A 15,134-nucleotide genomic window follows, 5' to 3' on the forward strand; every position below is an offset into this window, starting at 1 on the left:
ACATATGACTCCTCTCTGATCCACCAATGCTGTTGTCCTTCGTCTCCTCCCATGGCTGCCTGACCAACCACATCCCTTATTTGCTTGCATCTGATGGTTGCAAAACCGGAGGAAGTAAAGGGCTGAATGTTTGGCATGCAACACAACTCCTATTTTTAATTTTTCTAGTTCTCAGAGAGAGAGCATCTCAGTAGTATTGTTGGGGCAAAAGAAATCTAGTATGCCCAGTTGTACATCATGGCAAAAAAGACAATCACGGAAATGTATAATCAGTGCAAGAACAAAACTTATGCCGTGATAAATCCCTGAAACGAGATATTGATAAGGTGAATAATACTAAAACTCAACTAATGATTACTCAAAGAAACATGATAGGTTTAAATTTCCCAAAAGAAACTGAAATATAAAAAGACATGAATATCTCAAAATAACCTCTAAATAAAGTAAACCTTGACGAGGTGCCGGTTAATAACTCATTTCACTGGAAAATCTGTATCTGCTTCCTCAGAAGGAAAATGTTAAGGGGCTGAGGTTTCCTTATAATCAAAACTAAACAGGAGCTGTAAGCTCTGAAAAGAATTGAAAATTACATAGCAGTCAGGGATAAACTTCCCCAAGATAAGACTATAGTTGTTTAAACTAAAGGTTAGCTAACCTATGGGACAATTCAACTAATGAATATCATTGCTCTTAGAAAAGATTAAGTTAAGGGCTGTAAAAGCTCTCCTAGTTGTGATGGTGTGGCACCATTGTTCAGACTGCCATTGGAGCATTAGTTGAGTTTTAGTATTATTCACCTTATCAATATCTCGTTTCAGGGATTTATCACGGCATAGTTTTGTTTTTGCGCCAGTTGTACATCATGGCAAATTCAAGCTCTGGTCACTTCCTGCCTCCTCCCCAATGATATTGTGCCTATGCTGTCACTTTGGACCCTGTTAGTCAAAAAAGCACGTATAAGGAAGAATGAGGAGACTTGGTGGTGTGTCCCAGTTTATTCCCTCTGTACGAACTCACAGATACATAGTGAGTGAGTTGTAAATTTAAGTTCCACGGAGACTGCAGTTATGATGGCTCTCCACTGCAGAGGAAGACCAGTCCCCAAATACTTATTTCTGTCTTTCTCTGATGCTGTCCTAGGCCCAGCTCTGACATTCATGGTTTTCTTCTATATAAATGGACCGCAGTAAGCCTCAGGCTCATGTGCTTCCTCTCTTGTCAGGTAGGAGATTAGAAGCTTCCATTTCCATTTGGATTAACCAGAGTTCACCCTGACTTCCAAATTGCAGTGATTGTAGTGAAATCTTTCCATTAAAATTTAAAAAATAAAATGAAAGTCAAATTTCCTTCATTTTTTTCTCCGTTAACAAAAGTAGAAGGTGTGGCAAACCTATTTAGGAAGAAGGTTGAGCAAGTAAGGGGTTAAGTTTTGGAACCTTAGAACCCTCAGGGGCAGAGGCCGTCATGGTATAAAAAAACCCTCCCTAGTGGCAGTTAGTTGCAGTTGGGGAATTGTGGAAGGGAGGTAATAATAATAATAATAATAATAATAATAATAATAATAATAATAAATTTTTATTTATACCCCGCCCTCCCCAGTCAAAAACCGGGCTCGGGGCGGCCGACACCAACAGAACCACAATAAAACATAAAAACAATTAATTAAAATACAGATTAAAATACAGTATTAAAATTTAAAGTGCAGCCTCATTTCAAGTAGGCCATAAGTGCCTGACACCAACAGAACCACAATAAAACATAAAAACAATTAGTTAAAATACAGATTAAAATACAGTATTAAAATTTAAAGTGCAGCCTCATTTCAAGTAGGCCATAAATCCAAGCCATGAGGGAGAAAAACACAGGGGTCAGGCTGAGTCTAACCCAAAGGCCAGGCGGAACAGCTCTGTCTTGCAGGCCCTGCGGAAAGATGACAAATCCCGCAGGGCCCTGGTCTCCTGGGAAAGAGCGTTCCACCAGGTTGGGGCCAGTACTGAAAAGGCCCTGGCTCTAGTAGAGGCCAATCTAGCCATCTTATGACTCGGGATCTCCAGAATATTATTGTTTGTGGACCTTAAGGTCCTCCGCGGGGCATACCAGGAGAGGCGGTCCCGTAGGTACGAGGGTCCCAAGTCGCATAGGGCTTTAAAGGTCAAGACCAGCACCTTAAACCTGATCCTGTACTCCACCGGGAGCCAGTGCAGCTGGTAAAGCACTGGATGAATGTGATCCCACGGCCGGGACCCTGTAAGGAGCCTCGCCGCGGCATTCTGCACCCGCTGGAGTTTCTGGGTCAGCTTTAAGGGCAACCCTGCGTAGAGCGAGTTACAATAGTCAAGCCTGGAGGTGATCGTCGCATGGATCACTGTGGCCAGATCGGGGCGAGAGAGGTAAGGGACCAACTGCTTGATGCGGCGGAGATGGAAAAATACCACCTTTGCTGTGGATGCAACCTGCGCCTCCATGGAAAGGGAGGCGTCAAAGGTTACACCCAAACTCTTGACAGAAGGCGCTGGTACCAATTGAGCCCCTGCAAAAGATGGGAGTTGGCCCCCCAACCCCATGTCGCCCCGACCTAGCCAGAGGACCTCTGTCTTCGAAGGATTTAACTTCAGTCGGCTCCCACGTAGCCATCCAGCCACAGCTTCCAAGCACCTGGTGAGTGTGTCCGGGGCCGAGGCAGGGCAGCCGTCCATCAACAGATAGATCTGGGTGTCATCAGCATATTGATGACAACCCAGCCCAAAACTCCGGACAATCTGGGCAAGGGGGCGCATAAAGATATTAAAAAGCATTGGGGAAAGGATTGCGCCTTGCGGGACTCCACACACCAAGGGGTGCTGCGGCGACAACTCCCTCCCTAGCGCCACTCTCTGTCCCCGACCTGAGATGAAGGAACGCAGCCATTGTTGGACTGTGCCCTGAATCCCCACGTCGGCAAGGCGGTGGTCTAAAAGGTCATGATCGACCATATCGAAGGCTGCTGACAGGTCTAAAAGAATCAGCAGTCCCGACCCACCTCGATCCAGCTGTCTACGGAGATCATCTGTTAAGGCTACCAGAGCTGTCTCGGTCCCATGACCAGGGCGAAAGCCGGACTGAAATGGATCTAGAGCTGATGTTTCATCCAGAAACCTACCAAGCTGTTCGGCAACCACTCTCTCAATTATCTTACCCAGGTACGGAAGATTCGAAACCGGGCGATAATTGGATAGATCTAAAGGATCTAGAGATGTTTTCTTTAAGAGTGGACGCACCACTGCCTCCTTCAACTCCTCTGGGAAAGTCCCTGTGCCCAGGGACAAGTTGATGATCTCACCCAGGGGGGCCCGTACCTCATCTGGACACGCTCTAATCAGCTCAGGTAGAGGTGTCAGAGAGAGAGAGAGAGAGAGAGAGAGAGAGAGAGAGAGAGAGAGAGAGAGAGAGAGAGAGAGAGAGAGAGCTGTCGAAGATTAGTCCGAGAGCTAGGTGGATTATTGGTGGGAAAGAACAGACAGGATAGCAGATCAATGTGAAACTTGTTGCATTGTTTAATTAGATGTTTTAGCGGTGTAGGCCAGTAAATTTCTTAGCGGGTATAGGCCGGTATAGGCTAACAGTTATAAGTTTATTTACGATATTATTCATTCAGTAACCACACACTTCTGTAGAAACAAATAAACCAAACTTGTTTCTTAAAGCAAAATAAAAAAATTCCTTCAGTAGCACCTTAAAGACCATACCATATCTGAAGAAGTGTGCATGCACATGAAAGCTCATACCAAAATATAAACTTAGTTGGTCTTTAAGGTGCTACTGAAGGAATTTTTTTATTTTGCTTCGACTCAGACCAACACGGCTACCTACCTGTAACTTGTTTCTTAAAGAACATCCTGGTCTGTGTTATCTAAAGAAAGTAGCAAGTATCCAGCTGGCAGCCTGAGGGAAACTGCAGCCACGGATACAAAGTGTCATTGGTGCAGTATCAATCGATTGTGAAACATCCAGGCAGGACCGTGACAGAAGGTTACTAAGAGACCTAAGACTGAGCAAAGCAAGCAGCACAGGAAGCTGCCTCATAATGAGTGAGTCAGTTGGTCCATTCAGCCCAGTATTGTCTGTAATGACTGGCAGCAGATATCCAGGATTTTAGGCAGGATTTTCTCTGTATTGTACTTGGAGAAATTTGGCCTTCAGATGAACAAGAAATGAAACCAGTCTCTATGGGATTCCAGTGGCTCTGCTTGTCTCGGACGCCTCAAGGAAGGGTCTTGACTTGTGGAACTGAGTCGAGTCAGAGCTTCTCAGCCTTGCTGGCTCCACATGAACTCAGCCACGATCAGCACCAAGGAAAGCAGGACCAAGCCAGCAACTCCCAGGCGGATGTTGCTCTCCATGGATGGAAAAGTGTCTGCTGCAGAGTGAGACAGAGAAGAGTTACTCAGTTGTTGGCTGTGAAGGCAGGGTGGGGAGGGAGATGATCTCAACATTGCGGCCCTCAGCATACTTAGCCCCATTGAGTCCAATGGGACTTGCTTCTGATTTCTAAGAGCATGAGAACAGCCTGCTGGATCAGGCCAATGGAAACAGTCTTCTAATCTACTCCACTCGCCTTTTACTTCTGACTAGAGCCAGAAAGATGATCACACTAAATCTGCAAGCAGTGGACCAACTGACACCTCCACTAATAAGATGGCAGGTACACATGTTGCCTTTCAGTTTTTTATGTCCCTGCAGGAGCACCTGAAAGTGGTCACTTTATGATTGGTCATTTGCTGGGCGTTCCATGCAGAATTACTGGTCCAGAATGTGGGCTTGAGATTTCATCGACCAATGGATTGGTTGGGTGGTCCTGGCTGAAGAGAGCGGAAGGTCAGGTTCAGCACTGCCTCCAATCCCTATACACAACTAATCAACATCTACAGGCTCTGCCCCTACCTCTGAGTGATACTGGTGCTGAGTGGCCGCCGGTGTCAACTGAAGAAGTTTGTAGGCTCATTCAGTCTCTTAAACCTGGCAAAGCCCCTGGTGCTGACAACATTTCACCCAAGCTTCTTAAGGCCAATGTTGACTGGTGGGCCCCAGTGCTTGCTGCCTTGTTCACCAGCATAGATAAATCGGCTATCATCCCAGAGGACTGGGGACTAGCAATTATTATTCCAATGCATAAGAAAGGGAGTAGATCGAACCCTGCTAATTACAGGCCAATTAGTCTCCTAAGCATTATCAGTAAATTATATGCTGCCCATTTATGTAATAAACTTGAGATCTGGATGGAGCGATAACATGTCCTTTCTTTCAGAAGCACAAGCTGGTTTCAGGGCATAACGGTCAACTTTAGACCAAGGACTAGTACTCCAGCATCTTGCAGAAAAATATACCTCAAGAAAAAGAGGATCTCTCTATGCAGCTTTTATAGTCTTCGATTTAATATCATGAGACAGGCTTTGGGAAAAACTAAGCGCCTCAAACATAGACAGACGTCTACTGCGCCTCATCTGCAGTTTATACGAAAATACTCGGGTCCGGGTTAGGTGCGATCGACAGGGCCATTTATCCAAGGAAATCCAAACCTACCATGGTGTCAGACAAGGCTACGTTCTTGAGCCCACTTTATTCAACTTTTATATTAACTCCCTAGTAGGAACCATGGAGAAAGAAAATGCCCATCACCCCAAGTTGGCTGGTATACCCCTCCCAGTTCTCTTATATGCAGACAATGCAGTTCTAATTTCCTCTTCCTGCGTAGGCCTAAGAAAACTTCTAAGATCTCTCACAGCTTATTGTAAGGCCGAACAACTAACAATTAACTACAGCAAATCTAAAGTTATGGTGTTCTCTAAAAAAAAAAAAAAGAATGAGACACAGATGGAGAATTGATAATCGACCTATTGAACAGGTATCATCTTTTAAATTACTGAGTATAACCTTTCAGGGAAAGGGTTCAGGGAATCACCAGGTTAAAAACATCATTGCAAACGCCCAGAGATCTACCATAGCTATCATAAGGTTTTTCTATGGGAAAGGAGGCCAATACATTCATTCTGGCAGCCTCCCAGGTCTTTGCTGCAAAAATACTAACACAATTGACATATGGTTCACAGATTTACAGCTCTTTAAATCTTGATCCCTTAGAATCGTTTCAAACTAAGTTCTATCGCTGTCTACTAGGGATCCCTTCCTGTGTGTCTAACATAGGTGTCCGCCTGGAGGTTGGGCAAAATTCTGTCAGCGCTTGGATATGGATTCTGAAGATCCATTATTGGTTCAAACTTATCTTTTTCCCTGTTGGGTTGGCACCCTTAACCCTACTGGATTCCTATCAATCCAAATGGAAAGTTACATTGCACAAAAAGCTAAGAGGCTTGGGATTCTCCCCACAGGCCCTGATAGCTGCAGGCTACGAGAAAGCAAGAGCAACAATCCACCAACGACTCTGGGATGTGGAACTGCAATGTCATGTAAGCGAGATGAATAAATACCCAACTATGAAAGACAATGGGAGAGGATTTACCCCAGCAAAGTATTTGGCAAAATTACAAATACCTAAATGCAGATGGGCATTTACCCTTGTTAGATTTAACGTGCTGCCATCTGCCTTACTGCAGGGAAGATACAAGGGTAAACCATATGCAGAACAAGTCTGCCCCTGCGGTTTGTCGGAGGTAGAAACTGCCTCCCATGCCTTGTTACGTTGCCGTTTCTACAGCGATATATGCGTGCCTTTCATCTCCCCTGCCATGCAAAATCCCTCGAATGAATCCAAACATCAATGCCTAAAATTCCTGGTAGAGGATAAGGATCCTGAGCTTACGCTAAAAGTAGCCAAATTCTGCATGACTGCCATAAAAGTCAGGGAACAAGCAGTGTTGCCAAAATGATTAAGGCCCCAAATGGGAATTTTAGGTTATATTTTAACGACCAAGTTTTAATTTACATATTTTTAAATGTTGCTACATGTGTGTTGTCCCTGTTGTACAGAATTGCAAATTCTAATGTATCATTATTGTGTTTTATGATTTTTCTGATATTGTATGTGGCTGGTCTGTGACCATAAGAATAAATTCAATTCAATTCAATTCAATTCAATTCAATTCAATTCTTTCTCTGGAAATAGGGAGAAGCCAGAAGGGTGATATTCTAGTACATCAAACAAAGAAGCTTAATGATGTGATTGCTAAATTGAATTTAAATGATGCCAATGCTGTTGATACACCAATGGTTACAGGTTTTCAACTTGAAGATAATGATAACTTATTTTCTGATGCAACTTTATTCAGAAGTGTGTTAGGCAAACTAAGTTTTATTGCTAGATGCACGAGACCAGATATTGCAGATACTGTTCGGCTTTACGATGGTACCTCGGTTTAAGTGCTCAATTGGTTCCGGGGAGCCATTCACTCCACAAAAAGTACTTAATCCGAGCACCTCTTCCGCGCATGCATGAAGCGCCAATAGAGTGCTTCTGTGCATGTGCGCACCGCGGAACTCAGAAGTAATCACTTCTGGGTCCGCAGACTACTTAAACCGAAAGTACTCAAACCAGAGCATTCTCAAACTGAGGTATGACTGTACTGAAATCTAAAGGATGTAAGCAGAGAACTAAGTACTTGCAGATCGACTGTTACATGCAAGAGATTGTATTCAGAAAGGACTGATACAAGTATCATATATGCCAGGAAAAGAAATATCCACAGATTTGTTGTCGAAGGTTGTAAATAAACAACAACTGGATCTATATGTACAGATGTACTAGATGATAATGCAATGTTACCTTGAATGTTAGTATTGTAATGTCTCATTCTCACATTGCATAATGTTGCGGGGTGTCTTTAATTACTTAATTGATGTATGAGTACGGGAACTATTTAAATGTCTCCTCCCTCTCTCCTCTCTCTCTCCTCCTCTGTTGAAGAAGATGGATGTGAGAGTCATCTTGTTGTTTTGTTATTTGCTTTATAAATAACACCTTTGATGTTACTATTCCAACCACAGTTGCTTCTGCTGCATTCTGCTGTAAAGGACTAAGTTTACTATCTGCAAACAGGTATTTAATACTCACAGGCCCAGGGGCGTACCCAGGATCAAAACTGGGGGGGGGGCAAGAGAGGGGAAGAGAGAGGGAAGGAAGGAGGGAGGGAGGGAAGAGAGAGAAGGAAGGAAGGAGGGGAAGAGAGAGAGAGAGAGAAGGAAGGAAGGAAGGGAGGGAGGAAGGAAGGAAGGAAGGAAGGAAGAAAGAGGGGGAAAGGAAGGATGGAAGGAAGGATGGATGGAGCTCCCGTCCACCGGCCCCCCAGCTCAGGCTGCTCCTCCCCCCTCCCACGTTCCTGTCGCTGGCTGCATCCGCGGAGGAGGCGAAAACAGTCCAATTTCAGGCTGCTTCTCGCCCTCCTCACGTTCCTGTTGTTGGCTGCAGCCGCAGAGGGGGCGGAAACAGCCCAATTTCCATAACCCGCAGCAACTTTTCCCCTTCAGTTTTTAGAGAGAAAAAGTGCGGGTTATGGTCCGTAAAATACGGTATTATTATTTTTTGCTTCGGAGGGGCAGCTGCCACCCTGCCCCTCACTGGGTACGCCCATGCACAGGCCCAGTGTTGTTCAATATCTCTATAATGACTCGTGGACTGTCTGGATGCAGAGGAAAGGAGGGAGGCAACAGCATTCCCCAAGGGAGCCCCCATGGGAAGATGGCTCAGAGCCAGGGGACTGGTGGTGGGACTATGATGAGTGGTCAGAGGGAGAAGAGGGAAGAAGAGCAGACTGTAAGTAGGAAGGGTCATATGCAGGGGAGATAACAGGGTTTAGTGAGCAGGAAGAGTCTGGGGCAGAGGGCAGTTCAGAATTTGAGGCAGAAGAGGGAGTTGGAGAGGTGCGGGGCCAGGAGACAGAGAGGCAGGATGCTGTAGAAGTCAGGGAACCCATCATTTACAAGTGCTGAAATTATATCCAACTGTGACATGAAGAGGGAGAGATACCTCTTTTAAAAACTAAGGAATGGTGGAGCCAGCACACTTTTCCAATTTCATTTACAATTGCAGTGAATTAAAACCTGTATTAGTGCAATTTGTAAAAGATGCATACAATGATTAAGACAGGATCTTACCTGTTACTTTGATGTGTACTTCATCACTGTAGTTTGAGCATGCTTGAGTGTTCTCGAACTTTAAGCAATAGCTACAGCGATAGATGCCCCCATCTGATTCTTTGGCATTGATAATGGGAAATAGAACTTCTCCAGATCCCATCTTCTTGCTTTCATAAGTATTTGAAGAATTTTCTATGTGTAGAATAAATTCCACTTCTTGCTGTTCTTTGGTCTTACAGTGGATGCTGGCATTTCCTTCCAGAGAAATCACCTCACCTGGGCTCACTGAGATGGAAGGTTTGGGAGGAGCTTATCCAGGGGGAGAAAGAGAAAAAGAAGGATGCTTAATGCTTTGATCTTACACAATAGTCTGGCTTTGTAAAATGGGAAAGATTTGCATGCTATTGTGGAATATAGAAAACCACGTGCAACTCAGAGTGTGAATATTGATAGGCTGCATTTATGCCATTACTCAGGAGATTAGTTGGCAGAGAACACAGGTGGGAGATGTAACCCTTGTCAGGGAAAGGCGAGCTGCGCAGCAGAGATGCCCTATGAGAGGGACAGAACGTAGTGGGATAGGATTGCTGTTGTAATGGCTTGGGTCTCTCCCACAGACGCGAGACAACTCCAGCAGTGATTTTCTCAGATTTATTACTCAAACACACAAATCATTACGGAGCTCAGTCACTGAGCATCTTCCCCCAAGTTTGCAGTTGCTGAGACTGAGCTCCGCCCCTTCGTCTTCCAACAATAAATCCCCACTTTCGCTTTCTTCCCCGTTTGCGCCTCTCGCAAACTCTCTCGAGCCTAAGAGTTTTTGGATAGGCTATTTCCCGTTTCTCCGACTCTGAGTCCGAGCTTAAACTGACGGTCTATGTTTTCCCTCTCGGCCCCCCTTCCCTGCTCTCTGTTCTCGGAGATCAGGTTATTACTGCAGCCTACATCCTCTTGTCCATTTCCACATTCCAGACTAATCTCTTCTCCCTGCTTGCCAGCGTTCTCAGCCTCTGTCAGTGACAGGATGTAGCTGACAGCTGTGGACCTGTCTATTGTAGGCTTCAGGTTGTATACTAACGTCCGTTGCCTTGTCCGTTGACTAGGACCTGGGTGTGTGACAAATGGAGTAGAGAGCAGGGGATTGTATAGTGTGCATCACAGTCTGCATTCCATTACCACTCTGGTTACAGAGAATGCATTTTAATCTGAAACAAAATACTAATGATTAAATAGAAATGGGGATAAGGAATCCCTCTTGATAGGTACGTATTTCGATCAGTGAAGTTACAGTTCAGTTATATAGTTCAATCAGTGCAACCCCCACCCCCCATTTGATTGGTAGACGGAGTAAACCCAACACCCACTTTAGCAGCATTTGTAAAACTGTCGCACAGAGATTCAGCCCTCACCTGTTACGTTGATGTAAAGTCTGTCACTTAGATGCGAGCATATGCGATCGAAGCAATACCTACACTGATACATTCCTCCATGTTCTAGTTTGGCCTCAGAAATGTGAAAATCCACTGTATAATACAGAGTTGTCTCAGATCGCACATGCAATGCAGACTCTCCCTTGAAGAGATGAAAGGTGCCTCCTTTGTAATCTCGACTCCCACATTGGATGTAGAAATTCCCTCCAAGGGCGACATTAGGACTGGGAATCACTGAAATCGAGGGCTTTGGATAGTATCCTGATCAAGAACGAGAATGAGAATGTGGTTTGGAAGGTGGAACACTTGCAAGAGCTTCCTTCTGTCAAATAGGAGGCATTCACCTGCAGCTGGAGAATCGAATAGAGTGACTTTGTACAAAAATTCAAACGACAGGGCAGGATGAATCTGCTTTGACATTATCCAACAGAGCAGGGGTTATCAATATGTGGTCCCTGAGTGGCTGGCTGCCCGTGAGCTTCATTTAGGGGGTCTGTGGCCACTGTCCCTCAGACCTTGTGGGGGGCCGGACTATATTTTGAAAAAAATATATGAATGAATTCCTATGCCCCACAAATAACCCAGAGATGCATTTTAAATAAAAGAACACATTCTACTCATGTAAAAACATGCTGATTCCCAGGCCATCCGTGGGCCGGATTTAGAAGGCGATTGGGCCGCATCCGGCCCCTGGGCCTTAGTTTGGGGACTCCTGAGCTACAACATGCATAAAATGAATTAAGTCATCCTCCAAGACTCTCAGCAATTTTCATCTGATCCATGGCTAGAGGAGGAGAGTTTGGGAACCACTACAACAGAGCCCATATCCATCAGTCTGTGTAAATTCCTGATCAGCAAGGTTTTTTGTTTTAAAAAGCAGCTCTATCATCACTCAGGGATGCAGTAGCTTGAGGAAGAGTCAAAAGAGAACCAAGTCCAAAAGGTAGGAGGTAACATCCTTGGAACTGTGGGATGTAGACATAGAGCAGTCAAGTCCAACATTCCTTGTTTCCTAGAATGGACACACAGAGGAAGGTGGCTCCAAACAGGGAGGACTTCCTGTCATACCTGTTGGAAGCCACCTCCCCCTGAGTGTTACCGGGTAGATAGGCGTGACCCAAGTAAAGCCAAATAAAAAGGCTCTCTTTTGACCTACATTTCATCCTGCTGTCCATATGCAGCCTCATCCATAACAAAGGATATAGGCCACATGTTGTACATCTGAGACTTCATTTCTCTTGTATTCATTTTGAAAAAAAGCCCTGAATACGAGATAGAGAATGTTTGGCAGGTGCCACTTATTATCTACCATGAGAAAAGTAGTTCTGGCTGGAGGTGTCACATTTAGCAAGAGGGGGGGCATTCTGGCAGGAACGGAAGTGTTGGGGGGCACGGTGGGGGGCGTGCAAGGAGTGGCACATTCCCATTTTGCCTCAAATGGCGACACAGGAGGGGCGCGCTGCCCTCTGCAACACTCATATGCTCCGTGGGGTTGTCTGCAGAGACATTCCACCTGCAGGCACCTAGGCATATGCAACCAGGGTTCACAATCACCCAGAGTCCTTACATATGTGTCCATGCAGTGGATTCTCTGCAGACAACCACATGTAGCATTTGATTGTTGCTTGAAAGAGTTGTGACATTAGGGTTAGGGCTTAAATGAGAACCTGCTTTGCTGTCAACATAACTATGCCCTGCACATGAGGAACACGTGAATAGGTCTAGGGACAGAGCAAAACTCTCACCTGTTATGTTGAAATAAACATTATCGCTGTATTCTGAGCATTTCTCTTCATTGCCTGAATTAAAGCAATATTTGCACTTGTAGGCCCCGCCATTGGGTTCTACATGTTTGGCATTAGAAAGGGGGAAATCTGCATACTGTGAGGCAGTCTTAGAATCTACAGCCACTGAACTCCCTTCCTTGACCAGGTAGAAGGTTGCTTCTGAGGTATAATAAGTCTCACAGCGGATATAGAATTCTTCACCAAGGATGACCTGAGGACTTGGTCTCACGGAGAGGGAAGGCTTTTCATAAAGCTGTCCTGGGAAAGAAGGATAACAGGAGTGATATTGGGAGGGTAGAGCAGTAGCGATGGGAGACTTGTGATAGACTTGGATCAGAGTACAAAAATCCACAAAATTCTGATACGTATATTTATCTGTGACATTTTCCAATTGACATATATCCATATTTTCACATATTCCTTATCACCAAGCTGTTTTCAAAATAAGTAGGAACCATATTTTCAACTGAGCAACAGCTGTAGGGCCAACGATATAGACTTCAACCAATGACTCACTTCTGAGATGGTGGGGGGGAGGGCTCTTTAACTTCCCCCTCCCTGTTGACATTGGAGGAGGACAGGGTGGAGAGGAAGTAGAAGAGACCAGAACCTGCTGTCCTTTATGTAGCTCGGTGGCTCACACTCCTGCAGAAGCCGAGACACAGGAGACAGGCAGGACAGTGTCAGTTCCGATTCATGCACCCGGGAGGCAATGAAAGAGAAGATTCTCCCTTAGCATCTGTTGATGTTTACAGTAGGAGGGGAAGGACTAAGGATTCCTGGGTCTAAGGATCACCATGAAAGCCTCTGATAATGGCGACTGCCCCAGAGGTGCCGGAACTGAGTCCCGAATGGAAAAGATGCCTTGCCTACATTTTGAAAAAAGCCCTGAATATGAGATAGAGAAAGTTTGGCAGGTGCCACTTATTGTCTACCATGAGAAAAGTAGTTCTGGCTGGAGGTGTCCATGGTATTTAGTTCCCATTCTTCTCACACACCCCTTTTTTAAAATCACTATCACCATTATCACGTCTGACTGAAACTCACCTCTAGAGATCTGCCACTGCCTAGTCAGCCAACACCCTGGAAAGAGAGGATCCATTTAGAGTCAAGGTATCTGAGTGACAGAAATAGAAGCCGGGCCTCCAATCTCCCAGGCCTGCTCTTGCAAACACTCTGACACCACCGCCCTCCAAGGAGTGATACCAACCTAGAAAGAGGATGCTGGAAGGAAATTTCATGGCTTGGCTTCTATAGCCAGCAGTTTGTTCCGTCTGCTCCTAATTCTGCTGTCTCCTGAATGAAGATCTCAGCTGGAGGCTTTTGCCACTGAAACCCAGCAATGTTCTGTGATGCAGCTCTTCCCCAGAACATATAACTCCTCTCTGATCTGCCAATGCTGTTGTCCTTCGTCTCCTCCCATGGCTGCCTGACCAACCACATCCCTTATTTGCTTGCACCTGAAGGTTGCAAAACCAGAGGAAGTGAAGGGCTGAATGTTTGGCATGCAACACAACTCCTATTTTTAACTTTTCTAGTTCTCAGAGAGAGAGCATCTCAGTAGTATTGTTGGGGCAAAAGAAATCTAGTATGCCCAGTTGTACATCATGGCAAATTCAAGCTCTGGTCACTTCCTGGCTCCTCCCCAATGATATTGTGCCTATGCCGTCACTTTGGACCCTGTTAGTCAAAAAAGCATGTTTAAGGAAGAATTAGGAGACTTGGTGGTGTTTCCCTCTGTACAGACTCACAGATACATAGTGAGTTAGTTGTAAATTTAAGTTCCACGGAGACTGCAGTTATGATGGCTCCCCACTGCAGAGGAAAACCAATCCCCAAATACTTATTTCTGTCTTACTCTGATGCTGCCCTGGGCCCAGCTCTGACATTCATGGTTTTCTTCTGTATAAACGAACCGCAGTAAGCCTCAGGCTCATGTGCTTCCTCTCTTGTCAGGTAGGATATTAGAAGCTTCCATTTCCATTTGGGTTAAGCAGAGTTCTCCCTGACTTCCAAATCATGGTTAGATTGTGGTGATATCTTTCCATTAAAATAAAATTTTACAAATAAAATGAAAGTCAAATTTTAAACTACTTCCTTCGATTTTTCTCCTTTAACAAAAGTAGAAGGTTACCGAGAGACCTCAGACTAAACAAAGCAAGGAGCGCAGGAAGCTGCCTCATAATGAGTGAGTCAGTTGGTCCATTCAGCCCAGTATTGTCTGCAATGACTGGCAGCAGCTCTCCAGGATTTCCGCCAGGATTCTCTCTGTATTGTACTTGGAAATGTCAGGAATTGAACCGGGAATCTTCTGCATGCAAAACAGATGTTCTGCTACCAAGCTACCCATTAGAAAGGCAGGCAGTCCCTCCCCTTGAAGATAATGGGGACAACCACTATGTGCAACATCTGACCCTGTGTTATACTCCATTTCCTCCAAAAGGAGGTGAAACAGAAGTGATACAAGGGGACTCTGCAGAGTTCCTCTTTCTACAAAATAAGAGTCTATATTCATCTTTCATTGCAGGCTGAGCGGACGATGAGGCAGGCTCCCTGGAACTCCTCTGAGAATGACTCCATGTCAGGAGTGGCCTGAGATGTTTTCATGCTTGAAGCAAAATGCTGTGCAGCTGCACTGAAATAACAAGACAGGGCATCAGACTCTGCAAGCGCTTGCTCTGATTGTGAAGCTTCACTGCCAGGACAGGAGGCATACCTTGCAAAGGCTTCCAGAACACCTCACTATCGCCAAGACTTGGTATTTGTTGGAAGCCGCTCAGGGTGGCCGGGGAAGCCCAGCCAGATGGGCGTGGTAATAATAATAATAATAATAATAATAATAATAATAATA

At 45.1% G+C, this 15,134-nt stretch overlaps 1 protein-coding gene across 1 annotated transcript; it reads right to left on the bottom strand.

Annotated features, from left to right (window-relative positions):
- Positions 1 to 3,734: 3,734 nt before the first annotated feature.
- On the bottom strand, positions 3,735 to 14,172 carry LOC118094433 (T-cell-interacting, activating receptor on myeloid cells protein 1-like). Its single transcript, XM_088654729.1, has 6 exons — positions 14,142 to 14,172; positions 13,331 to 13,366; positions 12,242 to 12,541; positions 10,476 to 10,757; positions 9,085 to 9,375; positions 3,735 to 4,396 (listed from the first exon to the last, which is right to left on the bottom strand). The coding sequence occupies exons 1-6, from the start codon at positions 14,170 to 14,172 to the stop codon at positions 4,287 to 4,289; spliced, it is 1,050 nt and encodes a 349-aa protein (XP_088510855.1). The 3' UTR covers positions 3,735 to 4,286.
- Positions 14,173 to 15,134: the final 962 nt, after the last annotated feature.

Source organism: Zootoca vivipara, chromosome 12 (assembly GCF_965207765.1).
Source record: "Zootoca vivipara chromosome 12, rZooViv2.hap1.1, whole genome shotgun sequence".
NCBI classification, from domain to species: domain Eukaryota; kingdom Metazoa; phylum Chordata; class Lepidosauria; order Squamata; family Lacertidae; genus Zootoca; species Zootoca vivipara.